Source organism: Drosophila biarmipes, chromosome 2R, assembly GCF_025231255.1.
Source record: "Drosophila biarmipes strain raj3 chromosome 2R, RU_DBia_V1.1, whole genome shotgun sequence".
Classification (NCBI taxonomy): domain Eukaryota; kingdom Metazoa; phylum Arthropoda; class Insecta; order Diptera; family Drosophilidae; genus Drosophila; species Drosophila biarmipes.
Genome location: NC_066615.1, coordinates 17,006,882 through 17,033,602, shown reverse-complemented (window position 1 = coordinate 17,033,602; position 26,721 = coordinate 17,006,882). Strand labels below are relative to the sequence as shown.

General features: G+C 48.0%; 10 protein-coding genes across 16 annotated transcripts; 7 read left to right on the top strand and 3 right to left on the bottom strand.

The window, feature by feature from the left end:
• The first annotated feature begins 254 nt into the window (after positions 1–254).
• Positions 255–3,754, top strand: LOC108036182 (peroxisome assembly factor 2). 3 transcript variants are annotated; one of them, XM_044092022.1, is made up of 5 exons: positions 255–312; positions 416–549; positions 609–1,121; positions 1,177–1,932; positions 1,993–3,483. In XM_044092022.1, the coding sequence occupies exons 2-5, from the start codon at positions 529–531 to the stop codon at positions 3,394–3,396; spliced, it is 2,694 nt and encodes an 897-aa protein (XP_043947957.1). In that variant the 5' UTR covers positions 255–312; positions 416–528; the 3' UTR covers positions 3,397–3,483. The 3 variants fall into 3 exon arrangements, with proteins under 3 accessions (XP_043947957.1, XP_043947956.1, XP_016967661.2); XM_044092021.2 differs by lacking the exon at positions 416–549 and having other exon boundaries at positions 271–312; positions 1,993–3,427; positions 3,480–3,754; XM_017112172.3 differs by lacking the exon at positions 416–549 and having other exon boundaries at positions 271–312.
• An 88-nt stretch (positions 3,755–3,842) lies between these two features.
• LOC108036599 (uncharacterized) lies at positions 3,843–5,184 on the top strand. The gene is made up of 2 exons (XM_017112859.3): positions 3,843–4,333; positions 4,391–5,184. The coding sequence occupies exons 1-2, from the start codon at positions 3,930–3,932 to the stop codon at positions 5,085–5,087; spliced, it is 1,101 nt and encodes a 366-aa protein (XP_016968348.1). The 5' UTR covers positions 3,843–3,929; the 3' UTR covers positions 5,088–5,184.
• Positions 5,185–5,466: 282 nt separating this feature from the next.
• LOC108036248 (INO80 complex subunit E) lies at positions 5,467–6,595 on the top strand. The gene is made up of 3 exons (XM_017112257.3): positions 5,467–5,768; positions 5,825–6,378; positions 6,436–6,595. The coding sequence occupies exons 1-3, from the start codon at positions 5,535–5,537 to the stop codon at positions 6,536–6,538; spliced, it is 891 nt and encodes a 296-aa protein (XP_016967746.1). The 5' UTR covers positions 5,467–5,534; the 3' UTR covers positions 6,539–6,595.
• Positions 6,596–7,197: 602 nt separating this feature from the next.
• On the top strand, positions 7,198–13,190 carry LOC108036515 (uncharacterized). 2 transcript variants are annotated; one of them, XM_017112721.3, is made up of 13 exons: positions 7,198–7,774; positions 7,837–7,945; positions 8,009–8,431; positions 8,490–8,645; positions 8,708–8,854; positions 8,935–9,294; positions 10,037–10,747; positions 10,811–10,990; positions 11,052–11,147; positions 11,326–11,361; positions 11,456–11,731; positions 11,883–12,792; positions 12,856–13,190. In XM_017112721.3, exons 1-13 carry the CDS (start codon positions 7,370–7,372, stop codon positions 13,028–13,030), a joined length of 3,984 nt encoding a protein of 1,327 aa, XP_016968210.3. In that variant the 5' UTR covers positions 7,198–7,369; the 3' UTR covers positions 13,031–13,190. The 2 variants fall into 2 exon arrangements, with proteins under 2 accessions (XP_016968210.3, XP_016968209.3); XM_017112720.3 differs by having other exon boundaries at positions 11,880–12,792.
• A 240-nt stretch (positions 13,191–13,430) lies between these two features.
• Positions 13,431–14,571, bottom strand: LOC108036516 (tigger transposable element-derived protein 3). The gene is made up of 2 exons (XM_017112722.3): positions 14,312–14,571; positions 13,431–14,254 (listed from the first exon to the last, which is right to left on the bottom strand). The coding sequence occupies exons 1-2, from the start codon at positions 14,428–14,430 to the stop codon at positions 13,690–13,692; spliced, it is 684 nt and encodes a 227-aa protein (XP_016968211.1). The 5' UTR covers positions 14,431–14,571; the 3' UTR covers positions 13,431–13,689.
• A 341-nt stretch (positions 14,572–14,912) lies between these two features.
• Positions 14,913–17,453, top strand: LOC108036639 (zinc finger protein 808). Of its 2 annotated transcripts, XM_050887105.1 has the most exons (7): positions 14,915–14,930; positions 14,992–15,570; positions 15,633–15,932; positions 15,985–16,176; positions 16,234–16,335; positions 16,395–17,073; positions 17,132–17,453. In XM_050887105.1, the coding sequence occupies exons 2-7, from the start codon at positions 15,033–15,035 to the stop codon at positions 17,385–17,387; spliced, it is 2,067 nt and encodes a 688-aa protein (XP_050743062.1). In that variant the 5' UTR covers positions 14,915–14,930; positions 14,992–15,032; the 3' UTR covers positions 17,388–17,453. The 2 variants fall into 2 exon arrangements, with proteins under 2 accessions (XP_016968401.1, XP_050743062.1); XM_017112912.3 differs by having other exon boundaries at positions 14,913–15,570.
• Positions 17,454–17,653: 200 nt separating this feature from the next.
• Positions 17,654–18,310, bottom strand: LOC108036638 (NADH dehydrogenase [ubiquinone] 1 alpha subcomplex subunit 6). The gene is made up of 3 exons (XM_017112911.3): positions 18,091–18,310; positions 17,905–18,020; positions 17,654–17,834 (listed from the first exon to the last, which is right to left on the bottom strand). Exons 1-3 carry the CDS (start codon positions 18,218–18,220, stop codon positions 17,706–17,708), a joined length of 375 nt encoding a protein of 124 aa, XP_016968400.1. The 5' UTR covers positions 18,221–18,310; the 3' UTR covers positions 17,654–17,705.
• Positions 18,311–18,782: 472 nt separating this feature from the next.
• LOC108036350 (probable lysine-specific demethylase 4A) lies at positions 18,783–20,916 on the top strand. The gene is made up of 4 exons (XM_017112424.3): positions 18,783–19,004; positions 19,073–19,164; positions 19,226–20,089; positions 20,149–20,916. Exons 1-4 carry the CDS (start codon positions 18,849–18,851, stop codon positions 20,522–20,524), a joined length of 1,488 nt encoding a protein of 495 aa, XP_016967913.1. The 5' UTR covers positions 18,783–18,848; the 3' UTR covers positions 20,525–20,916.
• Positions 20,917–21,070: 154 nt separating this feature from the next.
• LOC108036348 (odorant receptor 43b) lies at positions 21,071–22,867 on the top strand. 3 transcript variants are annotated; one of them, XR_001768833.3, is made up of 3 exons: positions 21,071–21,846; positions 22,339–22,536; positions 22,600–22,685. XR_001768833.3 is itself a non-coding variant. In XM_017112420.3 (3 exons), exons 1-3 carry the CDS (start codon positions 21,071–21,073, stop codon positions 22,675–22,677), a joined length of 1,212 nt encoding a protein of 403 aa, XP_016967909.1. In that variant the 3' UTR covers positions 22,678–22,867. The 3 variants fall into 3 exon arrangements, 2 of the variants coding, with proteins under 2 accessions (XP_016967909.1, XP_016967910.1); XM_017112420.3 differs by having other exon boundaries at positions 22,179–22,536; positions 22,600–22,867; XM_017112421.3 differs by lacking the exon at positions 22,600–22,685 and having other exon boundaries at positions 22,339–22,558.
• Positions 22,705–26,700, bottom strand: LOC108036347 (cullin homolog 1). The gene is made up of 4 exons (XM_017112419.3): positions 26,542–26,700; positions 24,766–25,906; positions 23,654–24,700; positions 22,705–23,597 (listed from the first exon to the last, which is right to left on the bottom strand). The coding sequence occupies exons 2-4, from the start codon at positions 25,639–25,641 to the stop codon at positions 23,196–23,198; spliced, it is 2,325 nt and encodes a 774-aa protein (XP_016967908.1). The 5' UTR covers positions 25,642–25,906; positions 26,542–26,700; the 3' UTR covers positions 22,705–23,195.
• Between the last annotated feature and the right edge of the window lie 21 nt (positions 26,701–26,721).

Here is a 26,721-nt window from a genome sequence, read left to right as displayed (position 1 = left end):
TACCAACAAAGTACAGTAAATACAAATATGGAATGTTTACATTTTCTAACGAAGTATATGCAAAGAACCACTATTATATCTGAAAACGATTTAAAGGTACATTTCAAAATACAAACAAAATTTAGAAACCAAGGTTAAGCCTTCAGTGTTATATAGTTTTTTAACATGCTTTGTTTATTCTTTTATAAATCTTGTTATTGAGTACCCACTGTAGCCGGTGCAGTGCTACCTCTAGTTTTTGGTATTTTTCGGAGTATTTTTGTTACCTGAACCAAAACATTCGTAATGAAGAGGAGGGTGATTATAAAAAAGGTAAAATCCAACGCAACTGGCTAAATAAATTGGCTAACTTCGATTGCAGAGAATAATGAATAGCTGTGCATTAACTTGATTAACTTGCCATTGCTGATTTCAGTGTATTTGTCTGGCGCCCACCCCCCAAACTCCTTGAACTTTGACACCGCCTCTCGAAATTAACCCTTGTACTCGTGCTTTCTGTTGTGTTTTTGTCCATAATTATTGTGCAAAATGAATGAAAATGATGCTGCGGTAGGTGGACAACTAATGTATTAATCTGATTAGCTAATTTGCCGCTTCGATTCCCGCAGAAAAAGGTGGTGGGCAAGCGGAACTCGGTGTCGTTCGATCAACAAGATCCCGGCGAGCCGAGATTTAGCTTCTCGGGGAGAGTTCAGGAGCTAGTCGAGGGCTACAATTCCGCAGTGCAGCTGCTGGCGCCCAAGTGGCCCTGGTTCCTCTACCCCGGATATCTGACATACGCCGTATACTGGCGCTACGCCAAATATTACAAGGGCAAGTTGCTGCTGACCCCCATTCCGAATCGCCTCTACGATCTGCTCATCAAGAACGAGCTCATCAAGTCAGAGCACCTGGTGTTCGCCAGCCAGGATGTGTACGACACCTATGCGGAGTCGCCAGATGTCAACTTTGTCAATTTGGTCATCCGTGGAGGAAGAGCTAGGATCAGCAAGGAGCATGCCGGAGATGGAGGATCCACATCGAGAACGGTCATCAAGCAAATGCTCCAGGAGGCTCCGCACACCATTGTGGCCCAGATTCTTCCAGTGGCTCAGTGCCAACCTAATTGCCTATATGTCCAGGTGAGTAATTTCCTTAACTAGTGTGAGGGACACTAAAGAAATTTTACCATTTCAGGAAAACTTCTATGGCAACATACTGGATCGCTTTCGGGTTCGCTCCAACTGTTGGGTACAACTGGAACACTTCGCCGATGAGCAGACCATACCGGGAATAGCGACCAAAGCGCATGTCTACTTGCTGACGGATCCCCACGAGCTACCCGCCGAACTGACTGAGCTCATCCTGAGCAATTACTTTAATACGCCTCGACTCCTGCATCGTGGACACACCTACCGCATTGAGGTCAACGCCCAGTTGGTGGGCACTGCAAATTACGCCCACTATTACCTGATATTCGCCAACCTGCGCCACGTCTACCTAAAGTGTATTCACCTGGAGACAAAGGGCAGTGAGTTCGAGCTGCAGGCAGTGGTGGCCAAGAACTTTAGCAATCTGGTTCAGGTGCCGACAACCCATAGTTTCCTGCCTCGCCAGGTGCTTGACAGCGTGGCCATTGTGGAGAACTATCCAAGTGGCTTGCGAAAGCCCTATAAACTTCTGCGCTCCTCGGTTGATGCCTTCCTGCCCAAGAAGTCCGCCTGTCTGTCTTCCAAACATATCTTTCCTGTGTTCCTGCTGCAGGGCGAACGAGGATCTGGCAAATCGAAGCTTGTTAACGCCGTAGCCCAGGAGCTGGGAATGCATATCTACGGTGCAGATTGCGCGGAGATCGTGTCGCAGGTCCCCTCGCACACGGAGATGAAGCTGAAGGCGGTCTTTGCCAAGAGCCAAGTCAGTGAACCGCTCTTGATTTGCTTCCACAACTTCGAGGTGGGTTAAAATAATTTAAGTTGTTGAGAGAGAAACCCAACAACTCACATATATTTTCAGATATTTGGCATAGACAATGAGGGCAACGAGGATCTGCGCTTGCTCTCAGCTTTTCACGTACAGGTCCAGGAACTTTTCAACCGGGATCGCAAGCACCCTATTGTGGTGGTGGCTTTGACCAGTGACAGACACCTCAAGCCCATGATCCAGGGTCTTTTTTTGGAAATCATAAACATTGAGATGCCCAGTAAAGAGGAGCGGTTCGAGATTCTTCGCTGGATGCATGTACGCGAGACTTTCAACGATGTCATTCACAACCAGAAGGCCATAGATCAACTGCCCCTGTTCTCGCGGGAAAATCAGTCGCAATTCATGTCGCGCGTGTCTCCCAGTTGGAGGCAAACCCTCAACGTTCTGCAGGACGTGGCTTCCAAGTCGCAGGGCTTTCTGCTGGGCGATCTGCAGCTGCTCTACGACAGTGCGGTTCGCATGAAGATTCGCAAGAGGTTGGGTAAGAACACTTTGGACATGTCCCACTTCGCCAAGAACCTCACCGATATGCAAAGCTCGTTTGCGGACAGTTTGGGTGCGCCCAAGGTGCCGAAGGTCTATTGGTCGGACATAGGTGGTCTGGCCAAGCTGAAGGATGAGATTCAGAGCAGCATAGGTCTGCCGCTAAAACATGTCCATCTTATGGGCAAGAACCTCAGGAGATCGGGTATCCTGCTGTATGGACCCCCGGGAACGGGCAAAACCCTGGTGGCCAAGGCTGTGGCCACCGAGTGCAACCTGAGTTTCCTTTCCGTACAAGGTCCGGAGCTGCTCAACATGTACGTGGGCCAGAGCGAGCAGAATGTGCGCGAGGTATTCTCGCGTGCTCGCTCTGCGGCTCCTTGTGTGCTCTTCCTGGACGAACTGGACTCCCTGGCGCCCAATCGAGGTGTGGCTGGTGATTCTGGAGGCGTCATGGACAGGGTTGTGTCGCAGCTTCTGGCCGAGATGGACGGAATGAGCGATGGCGATACGAGCAAACCGATCTTTATACTGGCCGCCACCAATCGACCAGATCTTATCGATCCCGCCCTCTTGCGTCCCGGTCGTTTTGACAAGCTTTTCTACGTGGGGCCCTGCTCAACGGCCGATGACAAGGCAGCCGTTCTGCGTGCTCAGACCCAGCGATTCACCTTGGAAGCCGGTGTGGACATAGACCAGATTGCCGAGCGTTTGAAAAGCGAAATGAGTGGAGCTGATCTGTACTCCATCTGCTCGAATGCCTGGCTCTCGGCCGTGAGACGCACCATAGACAAACACTTGAGTGGAGCCATCACGGAAAAGGAACTGCTGCCTGAAAACGTGATTGTGGAGGCGGAGGACTTCACCAAGTCATTCAACAAGTTCGTGCCCTCGATCAGTGCAAAGGATCTGGAGTATTTCAACAATCTTAAGGCGACGTACAGTGTTTAAGGTTCCCAAAGATGGTTAACTAGTTCTAAGAGTGAGTTTTTTACAGACATTTTATCGCTGTTTTTCAATAAACCCGTTGATAGTTCACATTTTCCAGCGAGCTTCCACTCGCTTACGCCAATCAAAGGTGGGATTGTTATAGAAACATTAAACCAATGTTTACAAATTTGACATTGAAAGCTTTAGGAGACCGCAGGAGGTGCGTGATACCTAATAACCTTGGCTTTTCCGAAGCGAAAGTGGCCTCTTATCATCTTGCACAGAGCCTGCCCCCCACATAGAGTAGGGAAACTGCGTATTGGGACGATCTCCGAAATGATCTGTGCTCTATAATCTCGGAACGAGGAGGGGACCTTATCAAATGCAGCCGGCAAACAGCGCGCTTATCGCGATTCCCCGGTTTATGGACCCCGCCAGGCAAAAGCTATTGATGCTGGGCCCCTAATCTCAGTGGGTTTAGTTCGAGTCTGGGAGGTGCTGCGAGAGGTGTTCCCAAACATTGTACATTTCCATTTCCCTGTTACGTAACAGACATGGCCTTGGTTTGCGTGGAGGACTTTGAAAAGAAGGCCGCTGGCCAGCTGGAGAAGAATGCCCTGGACTACTACCGCAGCGGAGCAGGTGAGCAGTTCACCTTGGGCCTAAATCGAGAAGCTTTTCGCCGGCTGCGTCTGCGTCCGCGTTGCCTAAGGGATGTCTCCCGCCTGGACATTGGCTGCCAGATCTTCGGGGAGCAGATGAAGTGGCCGCTGGGCATAGCTCCCACCGCTATGCAGAAGATGGCCCATCCAGATGGAGAGATTGGCAATGCTAGGGCGGCGGGAAAAGCTGGTTCCATCTTTATACTCAGCACGCTGTCCACGACTTCGTTGGAGGACTTGGCAGCCGGTGCCCCGGACACGGTCAAGTGGTTCCAGCTGTACATCTACAAGGATCGGTGAGATGTTTATCCCACATTCGTCAGCATTACTAAGACTTACCATTCTAAATCTAGTACCATAACAGAAAAACTGGTGCGTCGTGCCGAGAAAGCCAACTTCAAGGCCCTCGTCCTAACCATCGATGCCCCTATCTTTGGACACCGACGCGCCGATGTGCGCAACAACTTCAGCCTGCCATCGCACTTAACACTGGCTAATTTCCAAGGCGTCAAGGCCACTGGAGTGGGCAATGCCACCATGGGCGCCTCGGGCATCAACGAGTACGTGTCCAGCCAGTTTGACCCGACTATCACCTGGAAAGATATTGCCTGGCTGAAGAGCATAACCCACCTGCCCATTGTAGTGAAGGGAGTTCTGACTGCCGAGGACGCTGTGTTGGCCAAGGAGTTCGGATGCGCCGGACTCATAGTTTCAAACCACGGAGCACGACAGATCGACACAGTTCCGGCCTCAATCGAGGCTCTGCCTGAGATTGTGAGAGCCGTGGGCGAGGATTTGGTAGTGATGCTGGACGGCGGCATCATGCAGGGCAATGATATCTTCAAGGCTTTGGCTCTTGGAGCCAAGACCGTCTTCGTGGGTCGTCCGGCTGTTTGGGGACTGGCCTACAATGGCCAGAAGGGCGTGGAGGAAATGCTGAGTGTGCTGCAAAAGGACTTTGAGACCACCATGGCGTTGATCGGATGCCAAGCCCTGAAGGATATTACACCGTCGATGGTAGCGCATGAGCGGCAATATTCAAAGCTATAAAATGGAACCCTTTAGGATACAAGCATCCGTATAATTATACATTCTGTTATAACCCAAATAAAACTGTCAATAAAGATGAAGTAAATAAGAAAGATTAGTATACAATAGACTCCTTCATATTTGCATTATCTTACTGATAATATAAAGTAAATACAATAATTCAAAATTTCTTACTGAATACAGATAACTTAGTTTGATTGTGTAGGTAAATACAGTTTTTTAACTTATTAAAATTCTTTACTTTTAGCATATATTTTCAAGGAAATTCAATTTTTAAACTACAAAAAGTAACGGAAAACAATCATTCGATAACCAAGTATATCGACTATAGAAACTATCGCTAAACTCACATCTCTGCACTGCATGTATACAACGAGCAACTGATCTGGCAACGCTGGCCTGGCTGCAGAAGAAAAATCAGCTAAACGCAAACTAAATGAAAAGACAATGCTAGACGGCTGGTACTGCAGATCCCTGGCCAACCAGGAGGAGGGCGGCATCAAGGACGAGCCGCGGAGTGACGATGAACCTCAACCACCTGCCAGGGATCGTGTTCCGGCACTTTCCCGCGGTCCAGCGCCTGCTAGCTCGTCCTCCGTCACGGCGGGATTGGGAGCCAATGAGACGGACTTCAAGGAGCGCTACAAGAACCTCAAGAAGAAGCTCAAGTTCCTCATCTACGTAAATATCTAAAGTTGAACTTGGCCGTTGCAAGTCACAGCTTTTTGTGTTTACAGGAGAACGAGTACTTTCAAGATCTGTTGCACACCAACCAGCGGCGTCTGCTGAAGGTTTCCCGCGATCGCACCTTCCTGCTTGACCGCCTGCTGCTGTACGAGAAGCCGGCGAAGGACTCCAGTGACTCGGACGCCACCGACAGCTCCGATTCGGAGCCAGCATCAACGTCGGGAGCTGCCGGAGGATCGCAGACATCCAAAGACGCCAGTCGCCGGAAGCACAAGGACAAGGGAACCCCTGGCACTCCGGGTGTGGCCCCGCACATGCCCACTGTGGGCGCCACAAGGGGACGAAGACGCAAAATTCTAACAGGAATGATGCCCGCGAACCATGGAATACATCCGACTCCGGCCAAAAGACAACTCACCGCCACAGTTTCACCTTCGCAGCAGCAACTGCAGCTTCAGGCTGCTCCCAAGGAAGTGTCGCCTGGCCTGAGTCAAGCGGAGATCGCCCGCCAGTTGCAGGAGAGGCGTCCCACGCCCCTGGAGCTCATGAGTCCCGGGGCCACAGTGCCCACCACGATGCTCAGCGATGAGAGCCCCTCCAAGTGGTAATACGTTTGTATTTCCTTTATTGGAATATCAATTCAATAAGCCTATTTTCCTAGCTATCCCAATGAGACCCTGCACCATCTCATGGAGGACGATTGTGGATCCCATTCGCACGAGGTGGCGGCCGAGGAGTGCGTGCCCATGGAGTACACCAGTTAATATTTACACAAGCCCATAAACTGCTTGGCCTTAGCTAATAAACTAAAGAGAAACCAATGTTTTTACGATTTTTGATCTATATGTGATCGATCTGACTGTACTAATGGAATCTAGTGGTATTCTGCTGCCTGTTAGTGTACTTTTCTCTATCAGGTTTTTAACTATAACTCAATTAACACTTGGGTGTTCGTCCATGTCGATTAAAATAAATAAAATCGGCTGAAAGAGGGGCTTCTATTAGAAGCAAACCAAAATGGAGATTAATGAACGAATTTTATTACTTTTTAGAGATGGTTTTATTAAATTTGATATCAATATTAATGGTTTGTGAAGATATCTAGAACCCAAATAAGTAAAAAAAAAACTGAAAAAGTTATTAACTTGCTTATAATAAAAAAGATAAGTACTTGCTTAAGTATAAGAAAAATAAGAACATGTCGTTTTTATCAACATTTTTTGTTGTTATTAAACGCGAAGGTTTTGTTGGACCTAGCAATAAAGAAATATCAAACAAAATATTTTAAAGTCAGCTGATAATTAAGAAGGTAATTTAATTATAATATTTCGATTACCCACAATTTCGATGGCGCGAAGGGGCAGCGTTATCGATAAGCCGCTGTTATCGACTGCGCGCTGGCCTCCAGCCCTGGTAAATAAAACGCAAAGCGAAACAACCCTGACTTGCCATTTTATTTCGACGCGACGCGAGTGAAGAAAAACAATTGAATTTTTTATTGTTTAATCGTGCTAATTCGGCGGCCATTTGCCAGTTAATTGCTGCGACAGGAGACCAGGCGAAACGGGCGCCACCAGATGAGCAACGCGTGAACGATGGCGCTGAACAAGAGGAACAGCTCGCACTCTGACGCGATTTCGGGCGCCGAAGTGGACTACAAGTTTTCGTGTCGCTGCTGCCTGAAGACTGATGTGGAGTACCTCAAACTGGACTCGGTGGCGGTGGCGCGCAGCCTGGATCCGGCGGACACATCGGACAAGATACCCCTGCTCCGATGCCTGCTCTTCTGCGTGAGCGCCGAGAATGCCCCCGAGCTGCCGCAGTACATCTGCATCGAGTGCAGCAAGAGCCTGCAGGTGGCCTACTACTTCCTCAAGAATGCACTGCGTGCCCACGAGATCCTGTGTCGCAAACTGTGTCCCAAAAGGGGCCAGAGGAGACTCAATGGTTCTCTGGTCCAGGAGCCGGAGAAGAAAGTTGATAACCCACTCTTCGAAGACGTATGTTAGCCTAAAAGGTCTCCCATCCCCATCTTCACATATCCCCTTTCATTTCCTATCAGGAGGCGGACAAGACGAAGCCCTTAAAAACTATGCGGCACGAGTGCCAGGTATGCGGCGTGGTGGTCTACAATCGCCTGGAGCTCAAGCAGCACATACGCCAGCATGCAGGTACAGGTTACCCCCCAAAAACCTATCATGTTTCACCTAGTCACAGAGCCAACCCATTTCCAGAGGGCCTGTCGTACAACTGCAAGCTGTGCGACTTCACCACGCTGAAGCAGCGCGTACTGCTGGAGCACTACGTCAACACTCACGGCCTGTCCACTGGCCAAGCGGAGGAGCACATCAAAAACATCGACTTGCCTGTGCCCAGATATGAGGAACCCAAGCCGGTGTGCACGCTGGAGGATATGGAGCTACTTATTCCGACTGTTCTGACGCCAGATGACTACGCGCAGCCTCAGCTGCAGCCGTATATCGATTCCGAGCAGCTGCGCGATATCGAGCACCAGCTGGCCGTCAGCATGGGCGAGACGGTACCGGGCGTGGACTCTCTGACCTCCACTTTACCGCCCATGGACACACCCAATGTGAGCATAGGAACCGAGTACCTGGTCCTGCCCGATGGCTCACTGCAGCAAGTTAATGGAAGCGGTTAGTTTAGCTAGCTAGGAGTAACTAAAAGAAAGCCACTCAAACCGTACCTTTACAGGCGTGGTCATAGAGTATATCGATGACAGCAAGCCAAACAACGCCTCCAATGTCAATATCAGCCTACAAAACCTTCTAGGCGGCACCGAGCCAAGTGAACCGATGGACATCGATGTCAGCGAACTGATTGTGGAGGATGTTGTGCCGCAAATAAAAGGTAAGACGCGCCCGCCAGGATAATTATACCTACCTACAATCTACCATCTTATACGCTTTCAGCCAGGCCAAAGCTAACAGCTGTCGGAACGCCTGCAAGGCCAAAGCCAATAGCAGGCGGATCGCCCGCTTACAAGCACAAGTGCAAAGTGTGTCCAAAGACATTTTCCACTGCGATGCGTCTCAAATCTCACCAGTTGACACACAGCAGTTAGTTGATTCCACCTACCATAATCCAAGGATTTTAAATGACTAATGATGACTAATCCCTTTGCCTTTGTTTCGAACAGATTTTCCCAAGTTCTTCTGCGACCAGTGCGACTTTTACTCGCTGCGCAGCGCTGATCTCATACAGCACTACAAGATGGTCCACCATCGTTCTGATGAAAACGGCCGGAGCGAAAAGGAGCCAGATTCACGAGTCTTTTCGTGCGACATGTGCCTATTCGAGACGCACACAGCCAGCCAGCTGCGATCCCACTACACGGACGGGCACATGGTGAGGCCCACGGAGGTGCAGCTGAGACCAAGTTGGTCGAGTGAGGCGGGAGCTAGCAGTCTCCAAGTTCCGGCTCCGGGTGGCGTTGGCTCCAAGCAGCTCCCTTCGGTCAGGAAACCAGAACACAATGACATCCCCATAGGCATTAAATGTGAGTCTTGAGATCCTTTTAACCAGGGGTTTCGAACTGGAGCGGTATTTCGGAGCGTTATGAAATGATTCGCAAATGAAAGATTTAATTGCACTTATAGTTTGTTGATTTGGTTATTTTTTATATTAGTTGATTAGGTTTTGCGTTGAGATCACAGTTAGTCTTGTTTTGTTCCGAGTGTCATTCGTAGTTTTATTTTTATTTGATTTGTTTGCTCTTTATTTAACTCATTTGGCGGTGATTTTCTGGCACACCACTTACCATCAGTCTACACAAAGAGTACAATTAAATGTATATATTAGTAAGTAGTAAACATTGCAAACGAAATTTAAACCTGTTCTACACGCCAACATTTCCCACTACTTAAATGTATCGCTTTCATCAAGTTAATTCCATTTTTTGCTAGTAAATTTGAACTTAAATCATAATGGCATTTAGTCTTTGGCCTTCATTGGCGGGTAAGACGGGGGATTTCCTAAAGCCAACTCGGTGATGACACTCGAAACAAGTTCCAAAAGCTTTTATTCTATTTTAATAAGAGCAGTAACTGATGCACATGGTAGGATTGTGAGCACTATTGTTGACTTTCGGTAAGGATTAAACAGGATTAATTCATATGATTGTTGTAGATTGATTTGTGTAAACTTTAAGATTATTTTCAGTATCTTTAGCCTAACAGTATTATTTATTTTCCCCTTTAACACTGTTTCCTTTTGCGTGTTTGTAATGTCATGTCTTGCAGATCCGCCAGTTGTTGTGGAACAGCAGGAGCCCATGCAGCAGCCAGTGCCGATGGCCACCACCTCCACGACCCTCACACAAACGGGCGACATCAACGTGGTCGTGGATGCCACGCCGCTCTTCTATGCGGCAACTACTTGCCCGACTGTTGTAGCGACGAACCCGGTGCAGGTCCCAGTGACAACGGTTGGCGAATCAACCGGAGAAACCAACAGCAATGCATTTGGAATCTTTCCCGAAATCTCAGAGGGCACTCTGCCTGTGAACGAAGCCGTGCAGCAAGCCGTTCAGCAAGTGGCAGCCAATACTTCCAACATATCCATATTTGGCGACATGCAGGATTTTATTGACAACACCGATGTGGCTGCCATATGCACCATTCCGGCGGACGATATGCCCGTGGTGGATGGCGATGACATCGTGATTGATAACAACAATATAAGTCTGGACTTTGATGCCGAGAACTTGTTTGAGGACTTCGAGGAAGAGGAGGATGCGGGCGAAGAGGAGGAGGAGGAGGCGGACAACGATGACGAGAATGACAACAACGATGCTGCCACAGATCAGAATCTGCTGCTCACTAGCGACGATGATGATGTCGACGACTTTGATGACGAGCAATCAAAGCATTTGCAAAAGCCCTACTGCATATACTGCAACAAGAAGTTCACCAGCCAGTATAAGTTCGAGAACCACATGTTTGTCCATCGGGGTGAGTCAGCCGGGTCTCTAGGTTCCTGTAACCCAATACTCATATATCTGTTTCTCTCCTCAGGTCTGGCCCCCTATCGCTGTGAGCTGTGCACCAACCTGTACAACATGAAGCGTCTGCTGATCAGGCACTACAAAACTGTGCACAAGCGAATGCCTACCAGGGACATGGTGCAGGCCAAGGGCGATAAGGTTTCAGTGGCCCCCAGCAACATCGAGAAAGTGTACCTTGGCGAGATAAAGAGTAAGCTGAAAAGAGATTGAATTGAAAGCGCATCTTAACAAATTTATATTTATATCCTTAGAACCATTGCTCATGTGCGCCAAATGTCCTTTCGAGTGCGAATCAGATGCGGACATGCGGCAGCATCTGAATGCCCATCACGGGATTAATGACGGAGGTAAGTAAATAATCGTAACTGTCAAGTAGTTTCAACTTCATATTCAATCATAAAAGATTCTAACCATTCGTGCAGATTATTTGTTTGCTAATAAACTAGGTGGAGCTTCAAGTACGCTTACCATACCATTAAACTTAATTAATAAGTATTATTCCCTTTTATACTTCATTATTTTCAGTGTCTCTACATGCCAACGAGGTGTTTATTATTCGCAGTAAGTAACTTGGCCAGTCATCAAACCAATTACTAACTTTTAACGTCCCTACGTTCTTATCCATTATTCTAATACGTTCGCTATTTATTCACAGAACTTCCTTTTGAATGCCCGCGCTGCATTCGATCTTTTGCGGCCAAAAGCACCCTCAGCCGCCACCTGCAGCGCAGCCACTTGGTGGACACTATTATAGAGATGCAAACGCCAGAATCGGCGGAAAGCACCACTGTAACCTTGGGCACATCGTCGTCCACAACCTCTGGACCAGAGAACCCGGTCTTTGAGGAAAACAAACAGAATAAGATGATGGAGACGGACGGTGGGGCTGAGGGGATGACAGCGGCGGCTTCAGGCAATGGCTGTGGCAATGGTAAGAGCCTAGATAGCCTTGCAAGAATGAACTCAAATTCCCATTCCAACTATGCCCAAAACACGCCAACACACAATTCGATTGATAATCCAAAAACGCCATTGTTCAACGATGTGCAATGATCGTTGACTGTTGTTGTCCTCACCAGAAGAAGCTGGCAAAGATGATGGATCGGGAATAAAAATGGAACCGGCAGTGCCAGAAGAAGAACTAGATCCAGTGACATTGGACGCGGCCACGGCGGTGACGACAACAGCAATAGCAGCAGCAATAACAGCAGCAGCAGCAGCGGCAGCTACTTCCTCCTCCGAATCGCCCATCACGACGACACCCTCAACGTCGACCAACCTCTTTCCCACTCCCACACAGTTTGATTACGATTATGACTTCATCGGAGATGCAGCCCAGCGATCTACGCCAAATCTGCATGCCATTCCCAAAGGCACCACCACGGATGCCCCACCTAGCAGTCAGATCAACGGAAGTGACAAACTATTGACCACCGCCGCCCTAACTCCATCGCCAGTGAAGGGTTTGCGCTCCAACTCCCGTCTGCTTCGCCCTCCCACTTACGCATGCAAGCTGTGCAACAAGACCTTCGACGAACTGGGCAAGCTGGTTAAGCACGAGATGGAGCTGCACTCTAATACGGAGCCATCGCGATGGGGCTACCAACACAAGTGTGCAATCTGCAATACATCGTACCGAACACTCACTCTGCTCAAGTTCCATATGAAGCGACACGGCGCCCGGAAAACACAGTGCAAACTCTGCCCCAAAACCTTTGTGACCAGCGCTGAGCTGGAGCGGCACACAAAGGCAAAGCACAACAAAGAGAAGACGCTCCGGTGCATGTTGGATGGCTGCCGCAAGACGTTCGCCTTCAAACATCATTTGGTGCGCCATCAGAACGCAATGCATTTGGACACGCGGTATATATGCACCGTCTGCAACAAGGAGTTCAAATCCAGTTTACATTTGAGGAATCACATGAGCGTGCACAAGGGCTTCGCCACCTACAACTGTCCCAAGTGCGAGCGCTCCTACTTGCGTCGTGGCAGGTAAGCCGATGAACCAGTACGAATCATTTGGTAAAATTTTAATAAAACCTATTCCCTTTGTAGATTAGCAAGACATGTCCTATTGATTCACAAAATTCGGTTAACTTCAGAAGAGTTGGCTGACATCTCTGCACAGTCTGTGGACACTAACAACCCAAAGCCCACTTGCAATAAGGATGTGGATGGCGAAAAGGAAATCAAGGAGGAGGCCGCAGCTGCATGCAATAATTCCAAATAGTTCCAGATCATGCTCTCACCAATCAAGCAACGTAGCCGCACAATGTACAAAGTTTGATATAGACTAAGTTCTGTTCCTCTCCATCATTTTAACACATCTAATGTCTTAAAGTTTACTTTTTAAGTTGTAGACTAATCACATTAAATTTAATCTCATGTAACTTAACGTGCATACCACAAACAAATTCATTTATCTATCTATGTATAGCAATCAGCGATGGATTTCAGTTAAATTTGTAATGTATTATGATCGCCCCAATGGCAAATGTAACTTATAGAACCGCCTTAAATGTAATTCTTCGCCTCAGGATATCGGAAAATCATCGATTTGGTACCCAAACACCATCGAGGCAATCTCCACCAGCTGGCTCTGCTTTGGCCAAAGAGAAAGAGCTTCAGAGTTAGTGTTTAAAATGCACCAATATTGTTTTTTTTTTATTGCAAATCGTCCCTCCTGTGGGTCATGTATTTTATATATCTTCGAGCAATAAATGTTCATAATAGAATAACATGAAGTTGATGGGTTTACTTTGTATCTTACTTGTTTTAACAGAAATAAAAACTAGTAAACTGTATGTCTTTCAACACAAACCACGTTATTTAAATTAAACTAATTCTTACATAGAATTCAAGATTAAGTATTCAACAAGATCATGTAGGTCAAGGAACCTCCTTTTTGAAGTTGTTCCACTTCCAGCTCCACTGATTTTCCAGGCTAAGCAGCTGCTGGTAGGAGACGTAGTCATCTCTTGAGAATTCCTTTAGGCGGGCCAACTGCAGCATGGCCTCTTCCCTGGAATAGATGGGCCCTATCAAGCCCACTGGTGAAGGCTCCTCTTCATCATCTCTGTTCGAGATGGGTTCGCTCTTGACCAGGATGGCCTCGAACTCCTGTAGATCCAGACTCTCGCCGGTGGCATTATAAGCGATGTTGTGTCGCTTCCGCCACTTCTGAAGCCATCCGGACGAGGCTGTGAAATTCACGTAGCCCGCTTCGTCCGCTATCTGCTTGGCCTTCTCCCGCACCATTTCACCGGATATGGGAATGTTCTCGCTCCTCCCACGGGAAAACCACTCGAAACATAACTCGTCGATATGGGTGCCCTTCTGACTGAGGGGATTCCGTCGCATCTGGTTCATTTTCAGTTCTCCAGTCGCCAGTCCTCTCCTGATCGCCTCTCTGTGTTTTAAAATTTCAGCTGCTTGGGTTTTACCAATGTTAAATCTAAAGAAGTTTTTTATTTTAGATTAGTTATTTTTACAAACAATGCAGGGTCGTTACCTTTTCGCCAGATCCCGCACCGTTAGTTTATTCTGCTCGTGGGTTCGGATTACTTCCATTTTCTCCTCCAAACTAAGCAGTTGTCTTGGTTTTCTGGGACGACGCTGTAGCATATCCATTGACGTACAGGATCATTGGGTAGGGGAAAACCCTTTCATTAGTCGAAAGTAACCAAGTTCGCAGCAAAATAAAGAATTTCCTTGTCCGTTCAAGGGAGTGTCCGTCCGCCCACACAGCATATAAATATATGTTTAGTAGTGTGACCATGGCAAACCATATACCATTAAGAGCAAGCAGTGGCGTAATCAGGATTTTGTCACGGGGATCTCCTGAAGTGTTTTTTGTTTGGGAATTAAGTACTGCACTTAATTGTTCCATTTTAATACGCTTTATATAATATTTTTGGTAATCAAACTTAACCTAATTTACACTATTCTTGAAAAGGAATGTACACACCTTAGTTTCTGAAAATTGTTATTGAACCAAACGGTCCCCTTGAAAAGGCCCTTGACGTACGCCCCTGAAGCTCAAGATACGCCACAAAAACAAAAAGGCAGCCGGCATGAGATCTTTTAGCAACCCCCCTGAAGGTCACATTAAATTTGATCACAAAAGAGCGGTATAAAACACAATACACATTGTAAGCCGAATATATTTTTAAAACACCCAAGAACAAACAGATTATTCAGGAAAGAAGAGCAGCCCAACCAATTGAAGCGCCATGGACGCCGCCACATCCCTGGCGGATCCCGCGCTGGCGGCCATGAACAAGTTGAACAAGGGCTCCAAGTGCCGAGCATGTCTATCGGTGGAGCGGAAAACCGTGCAGCTAAGCGCAGAGATCCCCAATCTCCAGAAATCACGCACCTATGCCCAATGCCTGAAGCAGTGCACCCACCTGGACCTGCGGGTCATCAGTCCCGGCGGCTACCTGTGGCCCATGCAGATCTGCGTACGCTGTTGTCGCGCCCTGGAGGTGGCAATGCACTTTGTGGAGATGGCGCTGGAGTCGAATCTCAAGCTTTATGCAGAGGCAAAGAGCGTAAAGCTGCCCAGTCCCACAGGCGAATTGAAGAGGAAGGCCAGCAGCGAAACGCTCCACTGGAACCAGTTCAGCCAGGAGTTCGAGCAGTTCGTCGAGGGCTACGAAGGAGTGCCTGGGCCCATTGAGGAGAATGTCCTCTACATGCGAGGATCCAAGGTGCCGCGACTGGATGTCGATGCTTCGAGCAGCAAGAGAGCGCCTAAAGAAGATGAGGGTGGGCATCCCCTTTTTACTAGTAAATCTAAAGTTAACTTTTTTACCCTTTCCTCGAAATAGTAATCCTTTTCGATGTCAAGTATGACACCAACGACCTGGAGGAGGAGGACGAAAACGACGGTTCGGATGCAAAAAATAATGAGACCTTCTTCGAAAGCAGTATTACACCAGGAGTGGCAGCAAATGACACCTCTGTGGTTGGTAAAAGTGGCGAAAACAATAACAATTATAATTTCAATAACAAGAACGGCGATATGTCCGATGCGGAGTGCGATCTTATACAACGCGCTCTATATATGACACTGAACGATGATGGCAGCAGCCAGGGCCTAAATGAAGAGTCCAGCAATCATCTTATATGTAAGCCCTAAAGGAAAGCTTAGTATGAATATAATAATTTCCCTACTTTTAGCCAATGGGGTAGAGGAAACTTCAGCACTTGGACTGGAAGAAGCCAGCACTAGCAATATGAAGGCCAATATACCCATATTGAAATGCAATATTTGCCAATATACGGATACCGATGCGGAGCAGCTTAGAAGTCACTACAAAAGTATTCACAAAATATCTATGGCCGAAGATGACATAATTGGTCTAAACAAAAGTGGGTTGTCTTCTTCATTATAATCCTTGTAAATGTTTCAAGAGCCTTATATTCTAGATCAAAACTTTAAGTGTCGACCTTGCAATAGTTATGAGACGAAAGACAGAGGTGAGATGCAAAAGCATCTTATCGATCACCATAAAATTGACGGTGACTTTGGTAGGCTCAATATCAAAATGAATCTCTAAAGATCCCAACTTACCTCATTTATTCACCAGAAATGTACTGCTATATGCAGGCCAACTGTCCAGCTTGTGACAGGATCTTTAAGGATCAGCGGTCGGCCAAAAAACATTACACCAGGGTGCACACACCCGCGCAGGTTGTGGTGTCGCCGACGGAGACCTATACCTGTAAGGAATGCAACAAGATCTTCAGCCAAAAGGCCAGTCTGCACAGCCACCAGCGTTTCTGCCTGGTGAAGGATGTAGTGCATTGCACCTTTTGCGAGCAGCAGTTCAGCAGCATGCGCAAATACGAGCTGCATCTGCAGCAACTCCATGCCGTGGAAACGTTGCACGAGTGTGAGATCTGCCGCAGGAGCTTCAAGAGCGCCGACACCCTGACCCTGCATCGCAAACGGCACTCGGAGAGGCATTTTCAGTGCGACAAGTGCTCTCTGAACTATGTAAACTCCGCGGAGTTGCGGGTGCACTATGAGCGCGCCCACGTAAACGAGGAGCAGGTGAGCTGCCCCACCTGTGGCAGCCAGTTCCAGAACATGGCCTTGATGCGCGAGCACGAGCAGAGGAGTCACCAGAAGGCGAAGGTCTGGCGCTGCGAGGTGTGCAACTTTGAGACGAAGACCAGGTGGCGTAGGCGTCAGCATCAGTACGAGCACATGGAGTATCCGTACAAGTGTGCGAGCTGCGCCTGCGAGTTTACAGATCGCAGAAAGTACGTAACGTAGATCACCCGGTCTAGAATTCATGGTTAACATTTTTACAACTTGTAGGTTCCGGCAACATTCCAAGAAGGTGCATGGTACCGAGCTAAGCGACGATCAGCTGGCTGAGATGTTCCGCGAGAAGAAGGGCTACACCAACCGGCACGATGCATTCAACAGGTCGAACAATTCGCTTGAGATTCCGGGCTTCACGGAGGACTGCTTCACCGAGCTGAAGAGCCTGGGCGTAGACTACGACGACATATCCACAGATCTCTTTGCCAACTCCACCGCCCTGGACAACCTGCTGAATCTGATACCCTAAGAACCGACCACCGATCCATTTACCTGCATAGAATTTACAAAATCAAACGGCACGAACTATAGCTGACGAGAGCTAGAAGACTGTCTGCACTTTACAAATCTCCCCAACCGACATTTTACAAACTCCCCTCACTGTTTCAGTTCGGACAACAACGGACTAACGTAATCTTTACATGTATCCACAGTGAAACCATGCTTTTTTTGAAGTCACAATCTTAATAAACTGGATGGAAACACGCGCTCTGAAGCGCACAAAATTGGCTTGAGTTCGCTTTACACTCGGAAGGAGTTTGTATTTAAACTATTTCAACTTCGATAACTAATTAACACCCTGGATGAATTTGGAGAGGAAATCGGTGGGCTTGGGATCCTGCGACTCCTTCCAGTAGCGCATGATGTGGCCCTTCTGTTTCCAGATCTCCACAGATTCCTTGAGCTCCATCTGGCCCTGTAAAGAGGATCGGGAATACCAAATTGGATTCTTTGTTATGTTGGGTTGTTGTGGCGATGGGTCTTACCTTGATGACCAGCATATCGATCACCCGGATGTCGGTCACGCTGCGATGCTTGACGAACTCCTCGCGCAGCTTGTCGCGGCACTGCTCCACGGTCATGGGGATGTCGTAGTCCATGACTGCAAGATCAGGGATTGTATTAAAAGGCGTCGGGATGCTGAATCTGATGACATAACCAGGAGCACTCACCGATGTAGGGAATCTGGCGGTACCAGGCCTTATACAGGTTCAGGGCTCGCTTCCGGGCCTCCTCGCGGTCCACGGACAGGATGGGGCGCACCTGCTGCACGGCGCGCTTCACGGCTTCACGTCCGGCCATTTGATTTGTTTTTACTTCGCCTGTTTTTCCAACGACAAATATTGCTCGCAGCAGAGCAGTGTGACCGGACTTCAATTTGCTTGATTGGACAACGGGAGAAACAACAAACCAAAATGGCAAATATTAAACTTATTTATTTTCCGACATTTGTGAATTATTGTTTATTATTTGTTATTTTAATAAATATAAAGTAAATAAGGCGGCTATAACGATATTTATTTAATAATTTTTAAAACATGACTTTAAATCACACAGACTCGAGTTTATTGGAAATCAGCTGATTGGAATATCAGAAAACATCAAGAATTTATGTCAGTTTTTTATATGTACTTTATACATAAAACTGCAGTTACTGACAAATATGTCGTCTGGAAATTGTTAAATTGGTAATATTTATGGAAATTGTCTTTGTATGTAACACCTGTTAAACAGCTGGCCAAAAACCAACGCTTCAACAGATAAGGGAATACCCTTATTAACATAAGTACTATTTAAATTTAAAATAATACTAATAATTTTTTGGTATTTTTGTCGACGCCGGAGTATCAGACTGACTTCGTGTTCCTTGGTCACGCTAGACAAAGGGGGAGATTGTCACTTTCTTAATTTTTTTGTTTGTTCCTCCAAAATGTCAACCAGATCCTCATTCGGCGATGAGGAGCAGACAAAAGTGCCCCGCATCATGACCTTCCGTCCCAGCTACGAGGAATTCAAGGACTTCGCCGCCTACATAGAGTATATAGAATCCCGCGGAGCTCACCTAGCCGGCTTGGCCAAAATCCAGGTAAGTTGCCGGGCAACCAACCCCCTGACTAATTGGATAAAGAGTTAATCCCTGATGCCAACGAACAGCCGCCGGCAGAGTGGGTACCCCGGAAGTCGGGCTACGACATAGAGAACATCAACATGACCATTCCAGCGCCGATCAGTCAGGTTGTCACAGGGTGAGTGCTCTTCAATTCAAAGCCATTGGCATTCAGACAAGATATCCCTTTTGACTAGCAGGGCCCACGGTGTGTACCAGCAGATCAACATCCAGCAGCGCCGCCAGATGACTCTGCGCCAGTTCATGGAGAAGGCCAACTCCGAGCTCCATCAGACGCCGCGCCACTTCGACTACGAGGACCTGGAGCGCAAATACTGGAAGAACATCACTTACATATCGCCCCTGTACGCAGCAGATGTCAAGGGAACCCTGAGTGACGAGGAGCTGGACGTGTGGAACATCGGGCGACTGGACACCATCCTGAACTTGGTCAACACGGACTACAACATCATCATCGATGGCGTGAACACGGCCTACCTTTACTTTGGAATGTGGAAGAGCTCTTTTGCCTGGCACACCGAAGACATGGATCTGTATTCCATCAACTATCTGCATTTCGGTGCACCCAAAACCTGGTACGCCATCCCGCCGGCCTATGGCAGACGGCTGGAGAAGCTGGCCAGGGAGACCTTCGCCGAGAACTACCAGGAGTGCAATGCCTATCTGCGCCACAAGATGACTATGATCAGCCCAAAGGTCTTGCGCCAGAACAAAATACCCTACAACAAGATCACCCAAGAGGCGGGCGAGATCATGATCACATTTCCTTTCGGATACCACGCAGGGTTCAATCACGGCTTCAACGGCGCAGAGTCCACCAACTTCGCGTCGAAGCGCTGGATCGAGTACGGAAAGAGGGCGAGCATCTGCCGGTGCCGCAGCGACATGGTCAAGATCTCGATGGAGACCTTCGTGCGCCGTTTCCAACCAGAGCGCTACGAGAATTGGTTGCGGGGTCAGGATTTTGGATGTCATCCCGAGGAGCCTGGCAAAATATGCGCTGCGGCGCCACCAACTTTAAATGAGTCTGAAAAGCTAGCGAGGTATTTAACTAGATCTCAAGTTAGTTAACTTTTGTACTAAGACATCTCCAATACTTCAGTTTGCGTCTTGCCAGAGTCAAGGAAGAGTCGCCACAAAAGCGCGGCTGCTCGCTGGCAGCCAATGGATGTGAACCGTCAGCTGAGCCCACCGATGACGCCGACGACAGAGCCAGTGTGAGCAGCCACAACAGCTGTCGCCAACTGCAGCCCGTTGTGAAACTGCGCAAGCTGCCATCCAATGCATCTGTACCTGAACCAAGTTCCGCACCAAAGAGATACGACTTCAATTCCGTGGCCGTGGTGAGGGTCAAGCGTTTGTGGAATGACCTGCCATGTTCAGAGCCCGGCGTCAATCTGCTCACCAACGGTGTGGTGAAGAACACCAAACGTATGCGCTTCCAAACAAAAGTACTAACACTTGACGATGAGGATTGAGATGCCACTTAAAACACTGCTTCAAGGCAGTCTTTCGATCTCCTTGTTATATTTCCGTGCGGCTGACATCAACGATATTTTAGGGATAGTCTTTTTGTATTTTTCATATTTTTTAAACAGACATGACGCCATCACAATGAAGATATGTGTATAGAATTTAGGAGACGAGCAAATTCATATGCAAGAAATGTACAAAACTTATAAATCTTTAAGCTGTAAATGGAGCGAGGCATTATTTGTCCCTTCATATGTTTAACAAGTGTCAGTTCCCACCGAAATCAGTATTGCACAACATTTCGAATTGTATAAACGAATCAACAAATCCTTTTACACATTAACGCCCAAAATATGCAATGTCTATAATCAAAACGATATATGGATTTAGCCTACGATATGTTATGACATGTGTGAAATTCCTTTGCAGATAGCGTAACGCCTCCTTAATTGACAACCAGTTATTAAGAACTGCAATTCGCGGGCTATAAAAGCATTCAAAGACTTTCCTTTCGCCAGTTACTTCTTAGCCCTTACCGCTAGTAATTAAAGATGTTCGGATACTTTAAGCTCATGTACCCAGCTCCCATATCGGAGCCCATCAACACCAGAGATTCGAACGCCTATCTGCTGGAAACGCTTCGAATCTCTGGTCTAAACTTTCGAAACGATTTCGGAGTAGGCCGCAAGATCTGGCGGGTGTTTTCTTTCATCTATAACATGCTGATTCTACCCGTGAGTTTCCCCATCAACTACACCATCCACCTGGCGGAGTTCCCGCCGGACTTGCTGCTGCAATCTCTGCAGCTGTGTTTGAACACCTGGTGCTTCGCCCTGAAGTTCTTCACGCTGGCGATCTACATGGACCGCTTGGAGCTGGCCAATAAGCACTTCGACGAGATGGACAAGTACTGCGTCAAGCCGGAGGAGAAGCGCAAGGTACGCGACATGGTGGCCGCTATCACCAGGTTGTACCTGATCTTCGTGGTGGTCTATTTTCTGTACGCCACCTCCACGCTACTGGACGGACTGTTCCACGACCGTGTGCCATACAACACATACTACCCCTTTGTAAACTGGCGGATCGATCGAACTCAGTTGTACATTCAGAGTTTCCTGGAGTACTTCACCGTGGGTTATGCCATATTCGTGGCCACGGCCACCGATTCCTACCCAGTGATTTACGTGGCCGCCCTGCGTGAACACATCCTGATGCTTAAGGACCGGATCATAAACCTGGGCGAGGCCAGCAATGAAGGCAGTACTGACCCGGACTCTATATTCAAATCCTTGGTGGATTGCATCAAGGCGCACAGGACAATGCTGAAGTAAGTGATGAGTCAGCCTATTAAGATGTTTTCCATGGATGGTAAAATTTATAATACTTTGTGGCATTATACCACAAAACCTTTTATAAGTCTCCTGATCTGAATTAATTCACTAAATAAAATAAGATACAGTAGATGAGCACTTCCATCAAAAATATGTTGTATTCTACATTATTTGGTGTGAAAATACGATTGTTTTCATATTTAGTTCCAAAGCTGGACCAAAACAAATTGTATACCTATCTTAAAAAAATTCCTATCAATTAAAAATTAAAATTCTTCACAATAAAATTAAAGTGCAATTTGAATAAAAATCCTAATGATTCCTCTAGTTTTTGTGATGCCATTCAACCCATCATCTCTGGCACTATTTTCGCCCAATTCATCATATGCGGATCCATTCTTGGCATCGTTATGATCAATATGGTGCTGTTCGCCGACCAGTCGACCCGATTTGGCATAGTAACCTACGTTATGGCCGTCCTTCTGCAGACGTTCCCGCTCTGCTTCTACTGCAACGCCATTGTGGATGACTGCAACGATCTGGCGGATGCACTTTTCCATAGCTCCTGGTGGATGCAGGACAAGAGGTACCAGCGGACAGTTCTTCAGTTTCTGCAGAAGCTCCAGCAGCCCATGACGTTCACGGCCATGAACATATTCAACATAAATCTGGCCACAAACATCAATGTGAGTTCAGTGATCTCCAAAGCAACAGGGAAGCCATCTCCAAAAGTGAATTTATCCTCGTAGGTGGCCAAGTTCGCCTTCACCGTTTACGCCATCGCCAGCGGAATGAACCTGGATCAAAAGTTGCAGCTTCAGGATTAGAAAAGGCAATAAAAATAACCGCAAAGGTAAACGTACATACATTGATTTATGAACTTAACTCTCGTTTGCTTCGTAGTAGTATAATAATCGTATATGCATATAGCGAATTATGAATAACGTAAACTAGTTAAAACAAAACTTGATCGCGAACAAAGGGTATTAAAGAAAATCGCTTCATATTTATACCATACATCAAGAGTCTATTGATTGGTGGGAACCACTAGGTTGCTCTCGGAAATTGGAATCTGGTACTACACAGAGGCCGGTTCATCAGCTTGTCTGAGGGTTCCATTGCTCCCATCGGTAGATGAAGTTGGTGACGTGTTGGCGAGAATTGCACATATAATGTTAAGCATGGAGTATTTTTAGCTCGCGAACAGTTTGAATGTTTCGGCGGCAGTTTATTTCGGGCTGGGTAGGAGGGGACGCGGAGGGTCTACACGATCTCTAAGTATATTGATGATATTTTTAATGGCTGGCATAGATGAAACAGCGAAGGTTGTACATTTAACATAAACTTAGGCGAGATAACTATATGTGTCTTTGTGTCCCTCCATACGCTCTAGATACTCCTTCTCGATCAGGATGTCTATGCACTTCTTGATCACGGGCACCTTGGGCTTAAAGCGCGTCGACAGCTGATTAAGCACCTCCGAAATGAGATTGGTGTGGTTGAGTCGCTTGCGCATTTTCATGATGCGCACGATCGCCGCCTGGATCAGCAATTTTCGGTCCTCCTCAATGTGCTTATGTACAGTCTCCTGCTCCACTTTAAGTTCAGTCTTCAGCGGCTGGTTGATGTTGATGCGGCGCTTCTTGTTCTTGTAGTCCAGGAAAAGCTCTACCGTTGACTCGGGCGTCAGCGAGTTCTCATTGTCGCTGGAGGTCAGCACCTTGGCCTTGAGCAGTATTTGCAATACCTTAAGGGATTACCCCAATTAGTAAGAAGCTAGCCAGTAAAAGGATTCAATCTCACCTGGATCAAGTTCTCCTGCTGTGTCTGTGTGTTGTCCAGCAGCTGTTGGACTGTGAAGCTGAGCTGGTCGTTAAACTGGAGCAACACCGACATCTGGAAGGTGCTGGCCTGCAGGGTGTAGGTGGAGGAATTATTGCGGTTGACGTTCATTATCAGCTCGCCCTTGCACATCTGGTAGAGCCAGTTGAGCTTGCGACCAGAGTGGCGGGCGGCGTAGAACTCGTTGAACTGTCGCACAGACCGCTCCAGCTCGGAGGGCAGCAGGAAGGTGTTGCTCAGCTGGAAGGGCCACGAGCCCGAGGACAGGACCTCGATGCCAAAGTCAATTTCCATGGTCACGTTCTTGTCGGCCAGGTACTGCTTAAAGTTGGAGTTCAGGTCCTTGGAGACGCCAATGTCCTGGAACATACGCTGCAGCTTGACGGTGTACTCGTAGCCACACGTCTGCTTCAGCTTGGAGATCATCATGGCCTCGGCGTCGTCCGAAGCCGATGTGTGGTTAACCAGTCGCTTAGCAAGCATCTTGGAGTAATATTTCTGGAAGACATCCTTATCCTCGATGTACTTGAAGACGACCATAACCTGGTTCAGATTGTCCTCGAGCTCCTTGTCCTCCGGGTTCTTGGAGGACTTCTTCAGCAACAGGTCGCAGTACTTGGCCAGCAGCTCGGGCGATTTGCTAGCACTGTTTGCGATTGTGACCACGTTGGAGTTGATGAACTTGCCGCACGCCTTGTCCAAGGCGGCCACGAATCCGTTGTCATTGTTAAACGCCGTCAGGACGAGGGCGTTGTACTTCTTGTGCACGTCCAGGATGGTCTGGACGTAGGTCTTGGGATCGTTGGCCGCGTCGGTGGTGCAGCACTTGGCAATCGCCTCGGTACCCTGGTGGAGTATGTGGTTCTCAAGGATGGACTTGAGATCTGTCAGGTTTTTGGGTGAGAGGGCCACCAGCGAGTACATCCGTTTCAGATCATCGTTTCGGTCTGCGTTAAGCAGATTCTGAAACTCGGTATGGAATATTTTCAGATGTTTTTCGATCAGAACCTGAAAGACATTGATTCGTTGGTTAGTACGTGTACTATAGAGTGTTGCATGTTCGGCACTCCCACCTGTTCGCATGTGGACTTGAGTGCATCCGCCGTGGTCTCGTGCAGATAGGAGAGACCGTTTTTCGAGTTGAAGCCGCGCACGCGCTGCGTCTCCTCCTCCAGCCTGTTTTCCACGTGCTTGAGATACTCGGTCACCGTGTTGGTGGACAGGAACGCGTCCGACTCCTTCTCGTAGAAGGCGTACGTGTCTGCGATAAACTTGCTCTCAAAGTTGTCCTTGTAGACGGAAAGCTTCTGCTGTTCGACGTCGGCGTCCTCCTCGTTGAAGCTGAGCTCCACGTAGCACTCGATGACGTCGCGCACCAGCGACCGGTTGATGAGCTTGCCCTGACGCTCCTCTTCGATGGACTTGAGCACTGCCTTGGTGACAGGCTCGTTGAGCACCTGGAACAGGTGTCCCTTCCAGGCGACCAGGGCCAGTCGATAGATCTTATAGATGCCCTTCTGCCCCTCCTCGCACTCGCGCTTCACCCAGTTGCGGTTCAGGTAGTTGCAGATGCCGTCCAAGACGGTGCTGGAGAACTGGTACGACTTCCACTGCTTGGTGTAGCGCGACAGCAGCACCTCCTCGCCACTGATGGCCTTGAACTTGATGAGCAGCTCGCTCAGGTATGTCTTGAGGAACTGCTCCAGTCGGTCGTACAGCTTCTTGCCAACGAGTTGGGCTCCGCCAGTCTTGCCGCTGCTCCGTCCGCTGGGCGCCGCATTCACGCTGGTGCAGTAGTCATATACATGCGTGTAGAACCTCATGTACTGGCTGCGGGTGAGGGACTTCTCGTGCTCGAACACCTGTAGGATGCCCTCGACCAGCTCGCTCCAGATGTCATCCAGGTTGACGAGCTTCTGTGTGGTCTGGGCATTGCTGGAGCGATTCATTTTGGCGGCAACTGCGTGTGTGGCTGTGGCGTGGGCGGTGGTTGGTGGCAATGGCCTTCTGCCTTCTGCCACTGGAGGATGCTGTGCCTGCAGTGGTGCTAGGCTGGAGGAGGCGGCAGCGTCGGCGGAGGCTGTGACCCTAGGTGGCGACCGGGGTTGGCTGCTGCTGCTGTCCAGGTGACGTCGTTTGGCGGCTCTCGTCCTGGGAGCTGTGGCCGGAATCTTGGCGAATCAGTGATCCAATTTTGGAATTTAAAGTGTCAATCTGCGGACGAGACGAAACGGTACAGAAACGGAATGGGAGTGGGTATGGGAATGTGGTAGGCCTCGCCACGTAAAAAGCGACGACCCGAAGGTCGCCTATTATGATCCAATGTCACAGCAATAAAAGAGAGGCTTGCGGAATACATACGCGCACATGCACACACGCACACTCCGAGCTCAAGGTGTAATGCACTGCTGCAATAACGGTCGGATATGCCCTGCAATGTAGGGTATTGACCAATCGAATGGCAAGCGAAGCCCCTCCTCCCCCGCCCGCCTATCGATAGATCGTGTTCAAAAACCAAACTTCCTGGTTAAATAAACACACGGACACACACACGCACGTAGTCGCCCTCGCCTTCACACACACACAAAGGTGCATTAAGATAAAAAAAAATAGCGCACATAACCATTGCACTGCAGTTATGTACTTATAGCTCCGAAAAATCCATTGCACCCAGCAAAATAAATACATATTCCTGGAAAAAATGCCCAGAGTGGCTGTCTTTTCTTTCTGTGACGTAGTGATTTGATTTCCCCCTTGGAGCACACACACTTTTTCTCTTTTGTTCGCCATTTTCACAGTCCGAAATCCCGTCTGCGGCTGCCCCTGACCACAGCAACGCCGCGAATTACCTGTTGCCAGATCGGATGTGGGTTAAAACTAAACTAACTTAAAAGTGTATTTCGCAATTGGGCTTATAATTAAATCAACTGCTTTTCTGTGAAAATCACTAACTTTCGTTTATTACTAACTATTAAAATAGAGTGACCGCATGACAGTGCAGCAGAAAAACCAGCGATGGCGCCTTAGTC